General features: G+C 45.0%; 1 protein-coding gene across 3 annotated transcripts in view; it reads right to left on the bottom strand.

Moving 5' to 3' along the window:
* The window catches only part of SLC12A7 (solute carrier family 12 member 7), a 171,929-nt gene extending 149,476 nt beyond the window's left edge, over positions 1-22,453 (bottom strand). For 2 of the 3 annotated variants that reach the window (XM_038770207.1, XM_038770208.1), the window contains exon 1: positions 21,553-21,580. In XM_038770207.1, the coding sequence (XP_038626135.1) occupies positions 21,553-21,573 (21 nt within the window). In that variant the 5' untranslated portion in view covers positions 21,574-21,580. Of the gene's footprint in view, positions 1-21,552; positions 21,581-22,333 lie in introns of those variants that run through there. The other variant, XM_038770213.1, reaches the window with a different exon arrangement.
* Positions 22,454-22,664: the final 211 nt, after the last annotated feature.

Here is a 22,664-nt window from a genome sequence, read left to right as displayed (position 1 = left end):
GAGAAGTGAAGTGGCTTGCCCAAGGTCACGCAGCAGACAAGAGGAGGAGCCGGGATTAGAACCCATTTCCTCTGATTCCCGGACCCGTCCTCTATTACTCAGCAACATTGCTAGGCCTTCCACCCCCAAAGAATTTATGTACATGTATTTATACTTGCTTCCCTTAGAATTTATTTTAATGTCTATTCCCCCACGAGATTGTAAACTACCTGGGGGTAGGGACGGCTCTACTGTACTCTCCCAAATGTTTAATACGGTGCTTTACATATGGTAAGTAGACAATAAAAACCACTGTCGGATTGATTGTCTTCTGTGAGCAGAGCACTTTAAAAGAGAAAAAAGCACCAGACGCTGTAAACATTAACAACGACACAAGAGAAAACCTTTTTGGGTGTCCCATATGGCCAGGACTGCAGATTCCACATTAGAGACTCATTCTCTCACATTCTCTCTCATTCATTCATTCTCTCTCTCTCCCCTGCCCCCAGCACTTATACCAGAAGAAGACTTGGCTTCTGCCCTAATGGAGTTTACATCCTAATGGGAGAAACCAATAGGCAGACAAATTAATGATCATACTGTTCCTGAATGAAATGGGTTGGAGATTAGTTATAAAAAGCAAGGTCAAGTGGTCTGTAAATTAGACAGCAAGCTCCTTAGGGACCATATCTAATAATAATAAATAATAATGGCATTTGTTAAGTGCTTATGATGTGCAAAGCACTGTTCCAAGCGCTGGGGGGATACAAGGTGATCAGGTTGTTCCATGGCGGGCTCACAGTCTTAATCCCCATTTTACAGATGAGATAACTGAGGCTCAGAGAAGCTAAGCGACTTGCCCAATGTCACACAGCAGACATGCGGGGGATCCGGGATTCAAACCCATGACCTCTGACTCCAAAGCCCGTGCTCTTTCCACTTAGCCACGCTGCTTCTCTACCAAGTCTGTTATACTGTACTCACCCAAGGACTTAGTACAGTACTCTACATACAGTAAACACTCAAATACAATCGATTGATAAATAAGTCAGTAACAAACCTTAGTACTCTCCCCTTAGCACATAAATCCTCCAGTGCCTGGAACCAAAGGGAATCAAACTGGTTCTCCTGTAGCACGTTGGTCGGTGTTCCTGAAGAACCATGTGTTACACAAAACATGGGTCGTGGCAGTTATTGCTAGACAGACGCCTTACACAAAACTGTTTCGTCTGACACCGTATCACAATGAATCCAAACAGATGGACAGTGTGGGGGGAAAATGTTCCCTAATTCCTCAACAGCATTCTCTCCAAAATGTTGAATGAAAGCATCCATTATTCCACAACTGACTGTTCTCCAAAGAAAAGCTCCTAGAGGAGGCTATAAAAACCTCCGATGCTACAAAATAAGTTGTCCAGGAAAGGGGAAGCCAAAGTCTGCATGTTCTTTGACTGGTTCAGTGGAAAAATCTAGGTCCGACCTTCTTAGTTGTACCTTGTTCTCACTCCATCTCCTTGCTCAAGTTGTTTCCCTGGCTTGGAACTCCCTCCCTCCCAACATCAGACAGACCCCAGCTCTCAATCTACCAATGGTATTTATCCATCGCTTACTATGTGCAGAGCACTGTACGAGACACTTGGAAGAGTACAATAAAAAACAATACGTGTCAGTTGACTTAGAACTTGCCCACAGTGAGCTCCCCATGCTGAAATCCCTCCAAAAAAACCCATCTCCCCAAACAAGCTTATCCCAGTCTCACCCCTTCAGGTAATTCTAGCACTTAAGAAATGATTTACATGCTCCTCAGCACTCCTATATATATGTCAGCTTTATTTTTTTCCCTCCAGACTGTAAGCTTTTTGTGGGCAGGGAATGTGTCCGTTTATTGTTGTATTCTTCCAAGCGCTTAGTACAATACTCTGCAAAGAAAGTGCTCCATAAATACGGTTGATTGATTTTTGACTATTCTCGTTGGAAATATTTTTTATGCTTGTCCCCCCAACTAAAGGGTGAGCTCCTTGTGGACAGGGAATGTGCCACGTTTTTAGTCTGTACTTTCCAAGCACCCAGAATGGCGCTCCATCTACTACTTCTACTTCTCCTTCCTCTACTGCTGCTGCTGCTATGTGGACGTTACATAGAGTCGAGCCTCCTAAGCAGCTACAAGATACAGAGTAGCAAAATACTTTCTTCAAGTCAACAGGCATGAAAAGACATGATGATGATGGTATCTGTTAAACATTTACTGTTCTAAGCGCTGGTGTAGATACAAGTGAATCAGTTTGGACACAGTCCCTGACCCACTTGGGGCTCGCAGTCTTAATCCCCATTTTAAAGATGAGGTAACTGAGGCACAGAGAAGTTGAGTGACTTGCCCAAGGTCACACGGCTGACAAGTGGCGGAGCCAGGATTAGAAGCTGGGTCCTTCTGATGTCCAGGCCTAGGCTCTAACCACTAGGCATGTTGGTATTGTCTCTTCTGGCTCTGCGATTCTCTGAGTTTTGCTTCGCCGGCACCTATTTCTGGGGGAGGTTGTGGCTGGTTAAAATGCTCCAGTAAACTCCCTTTCTGAAAATCCTCTCCCTTGCTACTCTGAAGTTGGAGAATGACCTCTTTGTCCTTCCTCTCAATAGTGGCCGTGATGGAAGAGGGGGCCCAGTAGTGTCACCCAATCCCCTCCACTGACCCATCACTAAACTCTGGTATTGCCTCTTTTTATCTCTAGCAATCCCTTCCTTAGCCTGTACCATTTCAATCTTTCAGGACTTTCTTGTCAGCCAGGATTTCCAGGCTCTTTTTTTTTTAAATGGTATTTGTTAAGCACTTACTAGCTCGTTGTGGGCAGGGAATATGGCTGCTTATTGTTATTTTGTATTCTTCCAAGTGCTTAGTACAGTGGTCTGCACACACAGTAAGTGCTCATTAAATATAACTGAATTAATGTGCCAGGCATCACACTAAACCCTGGAGTAGATACAAGGTAATCAGGTTGGACACAATCCCTGTTCCACGTAGGGCTCACAGTCTTAATCCCCATTTTACAGTTGAGGTAACTGAGCCACAGAGAAGTAAAGTGACTTGTTCAAAGTCACACAGCAGGCAAGTGGTGGAGCTGGGATTAGAACCCATGTCCTTCAGATTTCCAGATCTAGGCTCTAAACACTAGGGACACACTGTTTCCCAGGCCTCTTGACTCTCATTATTATTTTTTAATGGCATTTATTAAGCGCTTACTATGTACAAAGCACTGTTCTAAGTGCTGGGGAGAGTACAAGTGATCAGGTTGTCCCACACGGGGCTCACAGTCTTAATCCCCATTTTACAAATGAGGTAACTGAGGCACAGAGAAATTAAGTGACTTGTCCAAAGTCACACAGCTGACAAGTGGTGGAGCCAGGATTTGAACCCATGACCTTTGACTCCATAGTCCATGCTCTTTCCACTGAGCCACGCTGCTTTCCCGTGGGAAACACTCTACTTTCAGATTCTGTTACTTAATTCTGTATCTTCTTCAAAAGAATGGGATGCTTTTGCGACATCAGAGTTATAGTTTGGGAATGCTATCAGAGTGGCCTACTGGAAAGAGTACGGGCCTGTAAATCAGAGCACCTGGGTTCTAATCCTGACTATCGCTTGCTGTGTGACCTTAAGAAAGTCACTTAATTTCTCTGTGCTTCAGTTTCCTCACCTGTAAATTGGGGATTAAATCCTACTCTCTCCTACTTAGACTGTGAACCCCAATGCGGGACAGGGACTGCATCTGACAGGATTATCTTGACTCTATCCCACTCCTAGGTACAGTGCTCAGAACAAAGTAAGTTTAATAAATACCACTTAAAAACACAAGAAGGCACGTGAAATTGCATGATATGACTATGATGATGATAAATGTTCTCTGATCAAAGAAATGGATTTAATGTTAATTATTTCAACTTGATGCTTTCATTTGGGCAGAAATCAGATTTAATCTTCAAAAATTTTAAGGAGTTGCTTTAACATTTATTATGATACAAATACTACAAAAATCTTCCTGGAAATTGCTTCTTTGGTCAAATTTCTCCTTTCTTTGTTACCCGTTATCCAAATGGCCATTGAAAGTGCAACATGCATTTGTCGGCACACAGAGCAATATTAAGGGAACCTTGATTAAATTATGGTATTGGACTCCAGTGTTCTTCTGAACCATAACCATATCCAAATCTTTTTTTTGGTATTTCATCACCCAGACAATTAAATTGACTTGACTCTACTGTTGCAAAATGAGGTAGGGAGTTGTACATTAACTTAAATCTATTTTGAAGAAGAAAATGTGAAGAAATACAAATTAAGTTAAATTTGGGGGCTTTTCGCCTAGCTTTGAGAGGTGTTGGCACTAGGTTTTTAAAATGCGATTTGGAGTGACTTGTGAAAAAACCAAAACCCTATCCTCTAAATATCACTGTCAGCCACAACTGTCTAGTGAAATCCTTTTGGTTTCAGAGTCTTTCTGCCTGTTCATTATAGAGTGAAGGAAAAAAAACAAACACATCATGGTCTTGAAAAGACTGGAAGATTTGCAAACGCACAAATACATGCCTAGGTCTCCTGGGGGAAATCTATCAATTTTCCTCTCTGGGCTTGGCAATTAAAAGAGAGCCATAATGAGTTCTACCCCTGCTTTCTGGCTTTTGTTCGTTTTCCAAGGACTCCAGTAGCATACCTGGTTTCAGGAACCCCCCTTCTGGAAAGCTGAGCACCCTATGGGCAGAAAGTCTGTGCATAAATTCAGGAAATTCAATTGAATTCCTTCCCATTTATGGGAAAGAAATTGGCTACAACTGATGAGCAATTAGCAGCCTCAGACACCTGTGGTCCTCATAATACCCTACAAGATAATTGCCACAGTCTCTCAGCTTGATTACTGCATCAGCCTTCTCACTGATCTCCCTGACTCAAATCTCGCCAGCGCTCAAAACCACAAAAGCCGGTGCTCTGCTGCCTGGATCGCTTTTATAAAACATACTGCACATGTCTCTACTCTCTTAACCCCACGGCACTTATGTCCACATCTGTAATTTATTTATTTAATGTTTGTCTCGCCCTCTAGACTGTAAGCTCGTTGAAGGCAGGGAACGTGTCTACCAACTATTATTTTGAATTCTCCCAAGCGCTTAGCATGGTGCTCCGCACACAGTAGGTGCTCGATAAATATAATCGATCGATTGGTCTCTCAGCTCCCTCAAAATCCTCGGTGGTTGCCCATATGTCTTCATATCAGATGGCAAGAAATCAGTTTCTCTCCCTCCCATCTCTCACCACTCCTCTTAATTAACCTCCCATCTTTCTGTCCCATTCCCTCCAACTTCCACTCTTGAAGGCTGCCTATCGTTCCATGCACGTATCTTTATTTGCTTTTACTTCCTCCTGTCAATAATTCAGTTTCTACCTCTGCCACACTAGATCATAAAGTCCACAAGGGCGGGAATCATGCTTACTTACTCTTTTTTTTTAAATGGTATTTGTTAAGCAGTCACTGGATGTCAAACACTGTTCTAAACATTGGGGTGGATGCAATTTAATCAGGTTGGACACAGTTCCCGTCCCGCTTGGGGCTCACAGTCTAAATAGGAGGGAGAACAGGAGAACTGAGGCACAGAGAAGTGAAGTGACTTGCCCTAGGTCAGCCGGCAAGCAACTGGCAGAGCTGGGATTAGAATCCAGGTCCTCTGATTCCCAGGCTCCTGCTTTTTCCATTAGGCCAAGCTGCTCCTCTACCATACTCTCCCAAATGCTTAATAAAATGCTCCGCACACAGTAGGCTCTCACTTCATGCTGCTGATTGAGTAACACTGAGGACAGAACTTCAAATTGCTTATTTAATAAAACAGTCTTCAGACTGCCCTGAGATGGTGAAAAATTTGCCTCTGCTCCACCCTTGAGTGACCATTTGGACACACTTGATGCTGCAGGCATTAAATTGAGCATTATTGCAATGAAATAATGGAAGAACGGACAGTTTGCAGAAGTCCGCTCCAGTCCGCCTGAAACCATGTCAAAAATGTGAGGATCTAATCCTAGCAAAAACAAATCAGCTAATAATTTTAATCCTAAAACAAGCAAATCTCATTCCCCCAAAATCAAGTGTTGAAAGATGCTAGATGCTAAACAGCTGGGAACGCTGTTGATCATAAAAATGGGACAATCCCCAAATTATTTTCAATCTTGCGTTTCTCACTCTGCAAGCAAAGGTCTCTGTCCCTGGTGCTTAATGTACCTCAATTCTGATTTTTTTTAAATGGATGTAAAATTCACAATCCACTCCCTTAAACCATCTTTTTTTTTTCCTTCTTCTGATTGCTATGGACATTTCAGCCCCTCTCAACTGCCTGTGAAAGGAAAAAAGGGTTACCTTACCAGTTTAAGATAATGAACAGTGCCCAGAAAGAATATCTTCGACCACTAAAGGCACATATTCCCTATAGCACCAATTGCATTAATTGATCAGTGATCACACCCCTAACATAGAAGACAGCTCACTGTGGGCAAGGAATGTGTCTGTTTCTTGTTATTTTGTACTCTTCCAATCACTTAGTACAGTGCTTTGCACACAGTAAGTGCTCAATAAATATGATTGAAAGAATGAAAGGATGCTGTGCTAACTACTAGGGAACATATAAAAGATCTGCCTGTTGATAAGGTCTGACAAAGTCCCTTTCCCACAGCAGGGCTCATTTTCTAAGGGGGAGGGAAGGTAGCTATTTAATCCCTATTGTACAAATGATGTAAATGAAATACAGAAGTTAAATAACTTGTCCAAAGTCACATGGCAGGCAAGTGGCAGAGCCGCAATTAGAACCCAGATCTCCCCAGCTTCCCACGCCCGTACTCTTTATACCAGACTAGACTGTAAGCTTGTTGTGCACAGGGAACGTCTCTACCAACTCTGTTATAGTGTACTTTCCCAAGCACTTAGTATACTGCTCTGCACACAGTGAGCACTCAGTAAATACAACTGAACGACTGATTGATAAGGCCACACTATTTCTCTACTCTACTGGTGTCATCATTCAGAGAGGTCTACCTTCTTGCCCAGGAAGATAAACCATAAAGTGACAGGAATGGCTAGGAATGGGAAGAGTTAGAACGGGAGTCCGGCCACAATAACTTGCAAGGAACAGATATCACGCCAAGGCCCTTTTTTGAATAATTAGGAAGAAAAACTTTAACAAGGAAGTTACCACAGTCCCTTTCTTATTCCCCAAATTGCTTGTTGCCAATGATTTTTATTGCTAAATAGTTGCAATAGCTAAAAGTCTATGATTTCATCTTTCACTTTTACGCATCCTGGTTTTCACAGTCACGTGGTGTGACTAATCAACGATTATCCAGCATTTCGAAGGATATGGGTCAGAAGTAGGAATTGCTCCGCAGATTCTTAGCTAAAATAATCATCACCCAGGACTAGGCCTTCCAGGAGAAGAGAACCCATACAATCATAAATTAGGAGCATTCTGGGGCCTTGCCATGAGGCATGTTATTGTCATGTCATTTTCTGACAGAGCTAGAAACCAAACCACCAAAACTAGGAACTAGCACAGCAAGAACCCGCCAGGAGTCCCAAGACTAACCCAGCTCCTTTATGTTCCAGGAGGTTAGCTATTCAAAGGACAACTTTAGATGAGCCTGGTTCCCAGGGAAGGTGATTTAGACTTCATGGGTACCAAGACTGGCACTTTTATTACTCTTGCACTTGGCACAGTTCAGGCTAGCCTGGATCACCGACTGCCCTTTAACTCTGCAGAGGCCTTAGAGTGGTCTAATGGATAATGTACAGCCTGGGACTCAGAGGACCTGGGGTCTAATCATCATCATCATCAATCATATTTATTGAGCGCTTACTGTGTGCAGAGCACTGTACTAAGCGCTTGGGAAGTACAAGTTGGCAACATCTAGAGACAGTCCCTACCCAACAGTGGGCTCACAGTCTAAAAGGGGGAGACAGAGAACAAAACCAAACATACTAACAAAATAAAATAAATAGAATAGATATGTACAAGTAAAATAAATACATTAATAAATAGAGTAATAAATATGTACAAACATATATACATATATACAGGTCTAATCCCAGCTCCGCTGCTTGTCTCCTGTGTGACTTGGGTAAATCACTTCACTTCTCTGGGGCTCGCAGTCTTAATCCCCATTTTACAGATGAGGTAACTGAGGCACGGAGAAGTTAAGTGGATTGCCCAATGTCACACAGCAGACAAGTGGCAGAGCTGGGATTAGAACCCATGTCCTCTGAACTCCCAAGCTCAGGCCCTTTCCACTAAGCCACACTGCTTTGTCCCCGGAAAGGGAGAAGTCAGAGGTGAAGAGACTGTGATCACAAATCAGGGATAGTGTCTATCAATCAATCAACCCATGATATTTATTGAGCCCGTATTATGCGTGGAGCATTATATTAAGCACTTGGGAGAGTAGAACAGAATTAGCAGACACTCTCCCTACCCATAATGAGCTGACAGTCTAGAGATGTCTAACAACAATTGTGTATTGTTCTCTTTCAAGCACTTAGTACAGTGCTCTGTACACAGTAAGCACTCAATAAATTCCACCGATGGATTGATGGAACCATAAAAAGGAATGAAGCAAACTCTAAGGTGAAATGAGATGTAATAATAATAATAATAATGGTATTTGTGAGGCAGTTACTAAGTGCCAAGTGCTGTTCTAAGCACTGGGGTAGATACAACATAATCAAGTTGGATGCAGTCCCTGTCCCACATGGGGCTCACAGTCTCAATCTCCATTTTATAGTTGAGCTGAGGCACAGAGAAGTGAAGTGATTTGCCCAAGGTCACACAGCACGCAAGTGACAGCATGAAGCATCAGCAAACTCCAGAAGATTGTTCTCTCCCAAGTGCTTAGTACAGTAAGCCCATGGTAAGTGCTCAATACATACCACTGATTGATTGATTGAACTGGAAAAGAGAATGAAGCACACAGATTAAGGTGAAACCAAAGGATATGAGAAATGAGATGTGTATGAAATTTGTGCCCCCCCAAAAAAACCTGTGGGTTTGGGATGTTTCTCTTTCAGTTTTACAAAGAGGAAAATATTTTCAACTAATCCTTTTAGACTTTCTTCCTGCAAGCGCTTTTTGAAGTTGGACTTTTAAGATGATCCCGTCCCACTTTGCTTGTTCTCAGACCTGTCGCTAATTGTAAATTCATGCATGAACTAAACTGATTCTGCCGGTTATTAGATTCAGCACTGAAATAAAACCTCAATAGAAAAAAGAGACCCCCAAGAGTCAGAGGAATGAGGCAGAGAGTCAAGAAAGTACAAACCTTGAAAGGAATTCCAGTAATAGCTTTCTGGGTGTTTTCTTAGAATATCTATCTATCCATTTATTGGCAGAGGAGAAGATGACATTCAAAATATGAAACGTGGCTGCAAAAGCATTCTTTTCTAACTTCTGCTTTATTTGGCCGTACGGTGACATTTTAATATCCGTCCTCTTGTGAGACACCAGGAGGGAAATTCAATTATTATTCAGTTGTGGAGCTGAGCTGCCTCATTTTTGTGGTAAATTATAACAGAAAACTTCCAAAGCATCCTAACCCACAAACAGTCCAGGGGGAAGTTATCTTCCCTTTGATTTTGTGGATAACAACAAAAGCGGGGAGGACATTTTACCAGATGGTCATTTGAAACTTTCGGCCACATTTCTAGACTTTAACTAAACGTAACCCCACAGCTGCAACAACTGCCAAGCAAAATTTCTGGAGGATTCTGCAACGATTGTCCTTAGTGAAATATTTACCCACTGCTGACCTTTAAAGTCATAATTGGGCTTTCAGTTAACACCACACTAAGCTACACGGGCAAAGTCCAAACTTCTGATACTGAGTTTAATAGCGCATCGATCTCTTTAACAAAATCAAGGCAGCAGAGAAACTGGGCCCCTAAGATTTATTAAGATAGGGAAATGATTCATTAGACCTTGACAATTAAATTGGAGAGTGAAATGCTTGGCACAGACTAGGCACCTAACAACATTTGGAGAGCTCAGGGCTGCTGAAATTGGAGGTCTAAGTGACCTGTTCACTGTATATATATGTATATATGCTTGTACATATTTATTACTCTATTTATTTTACTTGTACATATCTATCCTATTTATTTTATTTTGTTAGTATGTTTGGTTTTGTTCTCTGTCTCCCCCTTTTAGACTGTGAGCCCACTGTTGGGTAGGGACTGTCCCTATATGTTGCCAATTTGTACTTCCCAAGCGCTTAGTACAGTGCTCTGCACATAGTAAGCGCTCAATAAATACGATTGATGATGATGATGATGAAGGGGAGGGGGCACGGAAAGACAAAGCCCCCTGTCTCAGAGGATCTCAAAGGGGGCAGGCTGAGGGAAAAGAGGGAGGGTTATGCTCTTACTTCCTGGTGTCTGTGATCCAGAATTCCAGTTATTTAGATTTTCCCTTTCATGTATCTCTCCTTGCCTTATCTAGCTGTGCCACTTACTGATTGATGCATTCACCCAGTGGGTGGTAAGCACATGGGGATTCTTCGAACAGGAAGTGGAGCCACGGAAATATCATTATGCCCGGTGGGGTTTGGATAAATACTTGGCTCCTGAGAAGGAACTTTAAGAATGTAGACAGAAGTTAAGGTTAGCTGGGTTGTTAGACAGCCCTTTCTTAACTGTGAGGGTGGATATCTGGTGTAGGGGGGTGGGGCGCTGGGGAAAAAGGGGTTTCCAACCACTGAACGATTCCCCCAATTCCAAGCACTCTGTTGCCACCTTCTGAGACAGAATATTGGACCAGATGGACCATTACTCCGGTTAGTGCACTGTGGCTCAGTGGAAAGAGCCCGGGCTTTGGAGTCAGTGGTCATGGGTTCGAATTCCAGTTCTGCCAATTGTCAGCTGTGTGACTTTGGGCAAGTCACTTAACTTCTCTGTGTCTCAGTTACCTCATCTGTAAAATGGGGATTAAGACTGTGAGCCCCCCGTGGGACAACCTGATCACCCTGTAACCTCCCCAGCACATAGTAAGCACTTAATAAGTGCCATATTATTATTATTATTTATTGAGCACTGACTGTGTACAGAACACTGTAATAAGGTCTTGGGATAGTACAATAAAACAGTTGGTAGACTCTTCCCAGCCCAAAATGAGCTTACAGTCTAGGAGGGGACAGACAGCAATATAAATAAATAAAAAGTAAAGACGTGCATAGTGTTGTTGGCTTTGAGCCTGCCATCCTTATACTTAAATGGGGGTTCCCTCATTCTGGGATTTGGAGAAGAGCAATACTGAAATCGCCCCGTCCACATCCACAATTCTGTAAGCTTCAATCATGTCGCCTCCTAGCTTACACCTTTCCAGAGTGAAAAAATGTCCTGAATTTTCCCACCTACTCTCCAATGGAACCAGCTCCACTTCTGAAGGTAAAAATCCCCCAAGAGGCATTTTCTCCAACCGCTATGTTGGGAATTCAAAGAGATGATAAGTTCAACAATGTTTCCATTTTCCCAGCTGTTTTGAGGCATATCCCTTCAAATTTTGGTTCCAGGGTCAGCTCCTGCTGGACCTATCTTTGGCTGCTCTCTCCCCGAGGGTTAAAGGCATTTCAGTCTGACTCCACTGCTGCTGAAGTTTCAAATGCACTTGGAGTTTTGTCAGCCCAGCCCACCCCCTCAGGATTTCTGTCCAGATCCTTAGACTCGGCTGCTTCCCTTAACTGTAATTAGAGAAGTAGCGGGTCCTAGTGGATAGGGCACAGGCCTGGGAATCAGAAGGACTTGGGTTCTGATCCTGGCTCTGAGGAATGGGGAAAGATGGCCAGACCGTTTCTGTAGAAAAATGATCCGGGCGGCGGAGACAAAGGCGAACTAGCCACAATGTTTTCATTTCCATTTTCAGGGCAGAGTCCACCTGAAGGAAACAGTGGTGCCCCGTCAGGAACCAGTTGCCAATTCCATGTTCGGGGAAGAGCCTGGTCAGCTACGCCAGGATCAGCCAGGAGGAGGAAACTTCCCTGCCCTGCCAGTGCAGCTCTTAGCATGCAGTTCAATGGTGCCCATAGCAGTCGCTGAAAAATAAAGACGGGCCTCAGGGAGTTCTGGAACCTGGGTGTTCTGGGATTGTGGGGTTAAGGGGGAAATGAGGGGAGGAGAAAAATCAATCAGTGGTATGTACTGAGCGCTTACTGCATGCAGAACACCAGTTTTGTGGGGGAGACATCAATCAATGGTACATATGAAGCGCTTACAGTGTGCAGAGCTTGGAGGATACAACAGAGTTAGTATACACGCTCCCTGCCCACAGGAAACCTAACACTTTATGGAGGGAGACAGACAGGGGGATCATGAGGATAAAATCTGGGACAAGGACCTAATTGCACTATCTGTGACGCTGCTTAAGACCTACTATATGCCAAGCACTGTGCTAAGCGCTAGGGTAGATATAATCAGTTCAGACACAGTCCCTGCCCCGCAATTTAAGAGGGTGGGAGAACAGGAATTTTGTACCCATTTTACAGAGGAGAAAAGGTTGCCCGGAGAAGTCAAGGGACTTGTTCAAGGTCCCGAGGCAGATAAGCCGCAGAGCTGAGATTAGAACCCAGATCTCCTGACTCCCAAGTCTGAGCTTTTTTCTATTAGGCCACTTGAGTGTTGTAAATTTACTATCTTTCCCAAGAGCATCACTGCCCCACTTAATTGGAAAGTTTCACCCCACATTTTGTGGTTTGGTAAAAATAAACATTTGGTTAACTTTGAAATTAAATCATACCTGATGGAACATTTCAAATAACATTCTTAATTAAAAAGAGTGTGGCAACCATTATAGATTTTGGATACAGCACAGGCCTGGGAATCAGAAGGACCTGGATTCCAATCCAAGTTCCATCACTTGTCTGTTGTGTGACCCTGGGCATGTCATTCATTCAATCATTCATTCAATCGTATTTATTGAGCGCTTACTGTGGGCAAAGCACTGCAGTAAGCTCTTGGGAAACTAAGTCACTTAAATTCTGTGTGCCTCGGTTACCTCATCTGAAAAATGGGAATTAAGACTGTGAGCCCCATGTGGGACATGGACTGTGTCCCATCTGATGAGCTTGCATTTACCCCAGCGCTTAGTGCAGTGCCTGGCAAGTAGTAAGCACTTAACAAATACCATTAAAAGGAACCAAAAAAAGCCTCTCTCACATTTTTAAAATCGTTCTTAAAGAAAGATGACACGGACTACTCCATCCCTCAAAAAATAAACTGTCTTTTTTAACCAGCCCTTTTCCACGCTAAGTAAGGACTGCGTGTGAATTACTTTGGCACTGTGACTGCAATTAAAACATTTCACTCTAAGGTAGGAGCCAAGAAAGTAATTAAATCTGCCTAAAAACGTCAGGCACCTAACAAGGCCACAGTGACTTCATTACTGAAAGGAAATCAATAGGCTAATACCCAGGGAGGGAGAGGGAGAGTGTTTGTGTGCGAATGTGTATGTGGAGGGGAGAGGCAGAATTTTCTTTGTTTTCTTCTGTCTCACCTAGGAGTGTTGGGGTTATATAATCCCTCCGTTGCTCAAGTACCATCATTACAGCTTTAACATGTAAATCGTCTGGAGGACAAAGTGTTTCTGTCCAGTCAGAAGGTCAAGCTCCTGGCTGAAGCGGTCTTTGTCCACTCCTGATTCACATCCATGTCAGAGATTGCCCGGGAAGGGGAGAGGAAGAGTTGTAATAATAATAATAATAATAATGGCATTTGTTAAGCACTTACTATGAGCAAAGCACTGTTCTAAGTGCTGGGGAGATACAAAGTGATCACGTTGTCCCACGTGGGGCTCACAGCCTTAATCCCCATTTTACAGATGAGGTAACTGGGGCTCAGAGAAGTTAAGTGACTTGTCCAAGGTCACACAGCAGACATTCACTCAATCGCATTTATTGCGCGCTTACTGTGTGCAGAGCACTGTGGGGGAGCCGGGATTAGAACCCATGACCTCTGACTCCCAAGCCCGTGCTCTTTCCACTGAGCCATGCTAGGACAGGGAGAGTCAGACCAATTTCTGGGGACAAAGTTTCTCCTTTTGAAAGGAAAATGCTTCCCCATCCGCTGAAACTCTCCAAGCCACATCTGGCTCCTAACTGCACTGTGGAAAACAAGCAAAAAAAGCACACCACTTGTCTGCTGCGTGACCTTAGGCAAGTCATTTAACTTCTCAGTGCCTCGGTTACCTCATTTGTAAAATGAGGACTAAGACCGTGAGCCCCATGTGGGACAATCTTGCATTTACCCCAGTGCTTAGTACAGTGCCTGGCTTATAGTAAACACTTAAGCCCCACAGCATGTACATACATATCTGTAGTTTATTAACTTATATTAATGTGTCTCCCCCTCTACACTGTAAGCTCCCTGTGGGCAGGGGATGTGTCTATTATGTTGTACTCTCCCAAGTGCTTAGTACAGTGCTCTGTACACAGTAAGCACTCAATAAATACGATTGACTGAATCATTTCTGCACTAGCACCCCAGAAAGCAGGCTTGGGGAATGGCTCCCTGGAGGAGTGTAAGATTACCAACGACCTCAAACACCGCCAGAAATTGATGGGGGGCATGGAGAATGCCAAGTACTTTTGATCCTTTCTGTGATTCCTTGTGGCCAGCACTCCCCTGCACCTGCTGCCTAGCTAATTAGGGAAACCATTTTCCAGGGTGGGGGAATCTGGACCGTAGACTGGTCCTCCAGACGGTAACCTCGTTTTGGGCAGGGAATATGTCTGCCAACTCTGTTGTAGCGTACCCTCCCAAGCGCTTAGCACAATGCTGTGCACATAGTAAGTGCTAAGTAAATACCACTGATGACCGATGATAACGATGAGAAGAAGGGCGACGCGGTGTGACCTAGTGGAAATATCACAAGACTGGGAGTCCGGAGTCCTGGGTTTTAATCAGAGCTCTGCCCGCTTGCCAGTAAACTTGGGTAAGTTTAGAGCTTAGAGCACGAGCCTGAGAGTCAGAAGGATTCCGAATGCCTTGTATCTTCCCCAGTGCTTAGAACAGGGCTTGGCACCTAGTAAGCACATAAATACCACTATTGTTATTATTATTATTATAAGGATTTGGGCTCTAATTCCAGCTCCGCCCTTGTCTGCTGTGTGACCTCGCTCAAGTCACTTGATTTTTCTGTGCCTCAGTTGCCTCATCTGTAAAATGGAGATTAGGACTGTGAGCCCCATGTGGGACACGGACAGTGTCCGACCTGATTAGCTTGTATCAATCCTGGTGCTTAGGACAGTGCCTGGCGCATAGTAAGTGCTTAACAAATACTATAAAGAAAAAAAAAATTCTTGTTCACCAGCCTTGAGTTTCCTTCCCTCACAGAAATCCTGCTTGCTGGTGGACAGAGCGGTCATTGAAGGCTATTATATTCCATAACGAGCAGGTCCTCGACCACATAAATATATAAGCCCCGAGGAGGAGACTTGAATCAAAACTGTGCTTCCCTGTGGTGTATTTACTTATTTATACTTGAGGTTTCTAAATGTGGAGCCTACAATTTAAAATGCCCCTAGGCCCAATGATGGAAAGTTTACAAAGCATATGGTAGTCCGCAAAGCAGTAACAACAGCACTCTAACAGCCATGAGAGAGTCAAACCCTCCAATCACCATGCCAAAGTAGAGCGCTTTCCCTCTGCTCAGGAGGGCCAAACCCAAACTATGGCTTTGCAACACCCCTCCTTCAAAGCCTTATTGAAGGCCCATCTCCTCCAAGAGGCCTTCCCTGACTAGGCCCTCCTTTCCTCTTTTCCCACTCCCTTCTGCGTCCCCCTGACTTGCTCCCTTAATTTAGCTTCCCTCCTAGATCCACAGCACTGATGTCCATATCTGCCGTTAATTTATTTCTATTCATATCTGTCTCCCCCCTCTAGACTGTAAGCTCACTGTGTGCAGGGAAAGTGTTTGTTGTTAGAGTGTACTCTCCCAAGCACTTAGTACGCTGCTGTGCATATAGCAGGTGCTCAAGAAATACAACTGAATGAATGAATGAATGGATGTCAGCCCGCCCTGGTGACCATGTCCGGGAAACCCCCACTCCTGTTCTTCCTCCAACCTTCCTCTCAATCAATCAATCAATCAATCGTATTTATTGAGCACTTACTGTGTGCAGAGCACTGTACTAAGCGCTTGGGAAGTACAAGTTGGCAACATATACAGTCCCTACCCAACAGTGGGCTCACAGTCTAAAAGAGGGAGACAGAGAACAAAACAAAACATACTAACAAAATAAAATAAAATACCATTATTTATTATTATTTTCCTCTTTCCTCTCCACCCTTAGTACTCTAAACTTGTTTCTCCCCATTTTCTGTGCCCTCCACCCAATGCCCCCCAAATCTGACCATCCTCAGCTCCTCATCTCCCATCCCCACAGTCCCGTCTCTCCTCCCCCTCTGGACACTATTTTCATTTCCTTCCTTTCGAATACGTTATGTGTCTCCTGTTTCATGACAGGGCACTCCAGCGCCTTACTTCCACTTTTCGTGTGGAGGAACTTGGAGGCAAAGAAACCAACCCTGCCCTTTTGGTAAGTCCGGATCGACCACAACATCACTCTTGAGTTTTGCAATCATTTGAGTGCTCCGTAAGGAAAGACTCCCACTCTCTTCTCCCGCAGACTCCGGGACATGGTTCACAAGTCCCCCAAGTCAGAAAAAATGGGAGATAGAAACAGAGTTCTAGAACTACATTCCTTGATGTTTATTCAGTCCTGACTAGGTGATGGATGGTATTGGAATGCAAGATCCCAGTTAAGTTGAGCCCCATTTATTCATTCAGTCGCATTTATTGAGCCCTTACTGTGTGCAGAGCACTGTACTGAGCACTTGGAAAGTACAGTACAGGAACAAATAGAGACAATCCCTGCCGAACAACGGGCTCCCAGTCTCAAAAAGCAGCATAGCTTAGTGGAAAGAGATAGCCTGGAAGTCAGAGGATCTGGGTTCTAATCCCAGCTCCGCCACTCACCCGCTATGTGACCTTGGACAAGTCACTGAACTTCTCTGTGCCTCAGTTCCCTCATTTGCAAAACGGGGATGCAATATCTGTGCTCTCTCTCCTACTTTGAATGTTAGCCCCATGTGGGACCTGATTATTTTGTATCTACCCTGGTGCTTAGTACAGCGTTTGGCACATAATGAGCCATAATTATTATGATTGTTATTACTGAAATCGGCACCGGTAGTGGCCAGGTAACTGAACTCCCCAGAAAATCTGAAAACTTCCTTTTCACCTCCTCCCACCACAAATAAGTAATGCCTCTTCCATTTATGGTGGTACTAGAGACCATAGAGAAATGTCCGAAAGATACCCACTAGGAGGAAGAAAAACCTAAGGGCCTGGAGAATCCACAACGTAGCCCTGGATAAGTGAGAGGTGATCAAAGAGGTGTAGCCAGAGTCTCTAACACAGCAGACCCTCCATAAGTAAGTGCTTAGTACAGTGCAAGTGCTTAGTACAGTGCTGTGCACACAGTAAGTGCTCAATCAGTATGATTGAATGAAGTAGTCAGCCATCCTGAATCAAAGCAACAGGCAGCAGATAAAAACTTTCCGCAGACATACAACACGATGGGCAGAATAGCCGGATAATAATGACCACAGCCCTACCACACAGAGATGGTGATGCTGGTTTACTTAGAGAAGCAGCGTAGCGTAATGGAAAAAGCCCAGGCTGTGAGTTAGAGAACCCGGGTTCTAATCTTGGCACCTTTATTTGCCGCTGCGTGACCTTGGGTAAATCACTTCTCTGGGCCTCGGTTCTCTCATCTGCAAAATGGGGATTTAATCCCTGTTCTCCCTTCCTATTTAGGTGGGTTACCCCACGTGGAACCTGATTATCCTGTATCTACCCCATTGCTCGGCACTTAATCACTTAGTTCAGTGCTTTGGACACGGTAAGGGCTCAATAAATATGATTGAATGGATGACTAATAAGCACTTAAATACCACATTTGCTATGTCGTCAGTTAGGAAAGAAAAGCTAGAGGAGTCATCAGGGCTCGAAGCCAAAGGGACGGCCTCTGCATGGGTTAAAATATCCCCTTTGATGGCCATTGTTGATTAATCAACAGCTCACATGAAGAACATAAAAATAAACTTGAATTACATCCCAGGAGGGGGGCCAGGTTGAACAGAAAGGGGGTTCAGTTTTGTCCCTGGGTGGACGCTCAATTCTTTAAGCCTCTTACTCAAAATGCTTCCCTTTTTAGAAAAGTCCTCTCCCATCTGTCCGGGCACAGGTGACACTACTCACGCCATCTTAACAATAATAACTGCGCATTTGTTCAGAGCGTCTTGGTGCCAGGCACTGTTCTAAGCGCTGGGGTAGATGCAAGCTGATCGGGTTGGACACAGTCCCTGTCCCGTGTGGGGCCCGCGCCCTTAATCCCCATTATACAGATGAGGTGACCGAGGCCCAGAGAAGTGAAGTGTCTTGCCCAAGGTCACACAGCAGACAAGTGGGGAAGCCGGGATTAGAACCCATGACCTTCTGATTCCCAGGCCCGTGCTCTAGCCACTACGCCATGCGGCTTCTCTTGGGCACCCGGAGGCAGGGATTCCTAAGTGGATGGCTAAAGGCTTAAATCACACTGACACCCTGTCTCTACATATTTTCAGAGGGATAAGAAAAGTTTATCTGAATCACTGTATCACAATACCTGGAAATAGAAGGCCGATGCAGGACAAAGTGCCTAACTGAACTTTGAATTTCCTGGCTTCTGAGAATGTAAGTCTCACCAATGAAACGTCAGGTTTTTAACCCTAGCGAGCTTTCTCCCGTACAGACATGCAAACTAGACTGTATTTTGTGGGCCAGCAGAGAAGCAGGGTAAGCCATCTTTGGCTAGAATTTGGGATAGAGAAATATCCCTCTGCCTAGCGGGCAGAGCATGGGCCTGAAGTGACAGGACCTCGTTTCTAATCCCGGCTCCGCCGCTTGTCTGCTGTGTGACCTTGGCCAAGTCACTTAACTTCTCAGTGCCTAAGTTCCCATCTGCAAAACGGGGACCTAATTCCTGTTCCCTTCCCACTTTAACTGCGAACCCCATGTGTGACCTGATCCTCTTGTAAATTACCCTGGCGCTTAGGACAGTGCTTGGCACGTAATAAATGCTTAACAAATACCACAATTATTAATACTGTCAATTCCGGGGAGAGTCCTAAGGGTGGAACTTAATAATCAATGATAACATCATCTTGTACTAAGAGAGAAAGTGAAGCTGTACTTGAGTGGTTCTTAAGCCAAGCGGGCAGGGAACGTGTCTAGCAACTCTGTTGTACTCTCCCAAGGGTTTAGTATAGTGTTCTGCCTACAGTAAGGATTTGATAATTACTATTGATGATGATTTTACAAAAAATAATAGTCAAATCCCAGCAGTGCTCAGATAAAACAATGAAGTTACAAGAACTTGCTCCCCGGATGCAGTGAAGCTGATCTCTGGATGGGAGGCCCCAAGAGAAGGATCAGAGGAAGATGAGCCGCGTGGCTCAGTGGAAAGAGCCCGGGCTTTGGAGTCAGAGGTCATGGGTTCAAATCCCGGCCCCACCAATTGTCAGCTGGGTGACTTTGGGCAAGTCACTTAACTTCTCTGTGCCTCAGTTACCTTATCTGTAAAATGGGGATTAAGACTGTGAGCCCCCCGTGGGACAACCTGATCACCTTGTAACCTCCCCAGCACTTAGAACAGTGCTTTGCATGTAGTAAGGTCATGGGTTCAAATCCTGGCTCCGCCAATTGTCAGCTGGGTGACTTTGGGCAAGTCACTTAACTTCTCTGTGCCTCAGTGACCTCATCTGTAAAATGAGGATTAAAACTGTGAGCCCCCCGTGGGACAACCTGATCACCTTGTAACCTCCCCAGCGCTTAGAACAGTGTTTTGCATGTAGTAAGTGCTTAATAAATGCCATTATTATTATTATTATTATTATAACTCGCTCCACCACACGTCGAAATATACACATGCAAGCACGCATACACACACACACACACGTGCTGTGGCATTATGGGTTGCTGTTGCCACATCCCTCGACCTTCGGCTGGGGAAAAGAGAGGGTGATTCTATACCAATGAGAAAGTGTAGAGTCTTCACTGATTCTCCCAGACTTCTAGGTCTCCCGGACAGACATTCTAGAGGATGAGAACTGTCCAATGGCCAGTTCTCGTTGCAGGGTGACTACCATCCTCGGTAGTCTCCCGTCCGGCCAACGCCAGCCCCAAATGGAGCTCCACGGCTCCAAAGGGAGATTGATTCCCAGAAAACAAAACTCTTCATCATCCCTTCGTATTGCTTGGCACATAGTAAGCACTTAAATACCATCATTATTATTACTATTATTCAGATTTAAAATAAAGCCCTCCTCCTCCCCTTTCACAGTTCTTGATTATTAAGGGCACATAGGGAAGGAATCCACACATGTTCCTTGTAGAGATTCTGCGTACTGGAGCTAATCCTATCGACAAAATGTTTTCAAATCATGTATTCTTTCTAACGCCCCTGATCTCACAGGGAAACTTTGTTCCTCCTGATGCCATTACGGCCTCCAGTTTCCAGAATCTTGGGGGCAAAGAGACTAGTGATAATGGCTTCAAGAACCCGGGACTCTGTTTACCCAATTTTCTGCTCCCATCCCAAGTCTGAGCACACGGGACCAGACCTAAAAATAGGTGGGTAATCAGCTCCTAGGCCCCTCAAGTTCTCTGGCTCAGCCCTGCTTTCTAGTCCACCAAAAGGTAGAAGCGACAGTAGCAGCAGAGAGTTCGGCCAGCAGTCAATCGATGGTATTTTCTTACTGGTGTTTGTTAAAGCGCTTACTATGTGCCAGGCACTGTGCTAAGCGCCGGGGTAGATCCCAGTTAATCAGGTTGGACAAAGTCCGTGTTCCACATGGGGTTCACAGTCTTAATCCCTATCTTCCAGATGGGGTAAATGAGGCCCAGAGAAGTGAAGTGACTTGCCAGGGTCTTGGAGCAGACAAGTGGCAGAGCCGGAATTAGAACTCAGGTCCTCTGTCTCCCAGGCTCATGTTCTTTCCTCTAGGCCAAGCTGCTTCAGCAGTTTTCTCAATTCCCATCCCAACACTTCTCTTTTCCACACACAAGCCTTCAACCAGCGGCCCCTCGGCAAGGATAACCAAGGTCGTTCATTCAGCCGGACTTATTAAGTGCTTAACATGTGCAGAGCACTGTACTAAACGCTTGGGAAAGAACAATAAACAGTGACCATCCCTGCCCACAACGAGCTCACAGGTGCAACTATGGAAAGCCCAAGCAAACCCAGAAAGGAGCCCAGAAGCTCAGGCGCTCATTAAAACATCAGCCTCTGGGCCAGAGATTCCACGGCTCCAAAGGGAGATGGATTCCCTGAAAACAAACCACTTCATCATCCCTGCAAACTAGTCATTATTCCGATTTGAAATAAAGCCTCCTCCGCCCTCCACTACACCACTTTCAAAGTACCTAATCATTTCACATTAAAAGACATATAGGAAAGGAATTAAAAACCTTGTTTGCACAATTGCTCATAGCTTTGATCCGCGTCAGTCTTCGGTAATTAGAGGGTTGGAGGAACGGAGACGACACATATTCCTGTAATCCACATCCTGAGGGGTTTCGTGGAGTAGCCACCTGTGCACCAAATTCTCCCCAAGTCTCTGGACGTGAAATCCGCAAGGGAGAAACAAATCCAATGCCCATTTTAACACAACAGTCCGCCCAGAGAGAGAAGGTTAAGGCTCCTGGAGGCTGATTCTCCCAATCCCTCTACAGCTGGGAAGGTTGATGCTGTACAAAATGCACAGGTGCTTGGGCTTACTTTCCTGACGACCCCCCTCCACGAGCAGGGAAAGGGCAGGGAGACCACCCTGACAGCCAACGACACCTGACTGACCCAGCTGGGTCTTTCCCTCAGCCTGTCTCCATCAGTATCCTTTTTTTCCCCCGGTTCTTGTTAGGGGCTTCTCTATGTCGGGGAAAGCGCTAGGATAGATTCTAGCTAGTCGGGTTGAACACAGTCCGTGTCCCACTTGGGGCTCAAGGTTTTAATTCCCATTTTGCAGATGAGGTAACTGAGGCCCAGAGAAGCAACTTGCCCGAGGTGACGCAGCAGATAAGTGGCAGAGCCGGGATTAAAATCCAGGCCCTGCTGACTGACGACCCCTAAGCGCATCCCCCTCCCCGCCAAGCTGTCTCCCCAGGAGCCCACCCTGGGCCCCTCCCTGTTTTTAGGGTGGAAGGCTTCACCAGGCCCTTCTCCCCACAGGGGTGGGGGTCCCCAGAATATTACCCCTGGAAGGTGGAAGCGACGACATCACGTAGGTGCCCTCAGGGGGAGGGGAAGGCAGGATCCCTTGGGCTCTTCCCAAACTCGTGAGCAAAATCTGCCGGAATTTTTTCAGGGGTTTTCAGAGGGTGTCCCGTGAGAACCACACACTCCACCAGCCCCGGTTGCATGAGAGGGAAGGATTGCCTTTCCGTGGGCTTTATACCCCCACCAGGGAAGGTCAACGAAATGTATTCTAGGACTAGAGCGGCTCCAACGGTCAGTTTCTTGGGCCCTCACCCAATTCTCTCACCTCCTTCTCTCACCCCCCCGCCCCTTCCTTCCTCTCAGGGAA

Source organism: Tachyglossus aculeatus, chromosome X3 (assembly GCF_015852505.1).
Source record: "Tachyglossus aculeatus isolate mTacAcu1 chromosome X3, mTacAcu1.pri, whole genome shotgun sequence".
In the NCBI taxonomy this organism is placed as follows: domain Eukaryota; kingdom Metazoa; phylum Chordata; class Mammalia; order Monotremata; family Tachyglossidae; genus Tachyglossus; species Tachyglossus aculeatus.
This window is presented reverse-complemented; position numbering and strand designations above follow the sequence as displayed.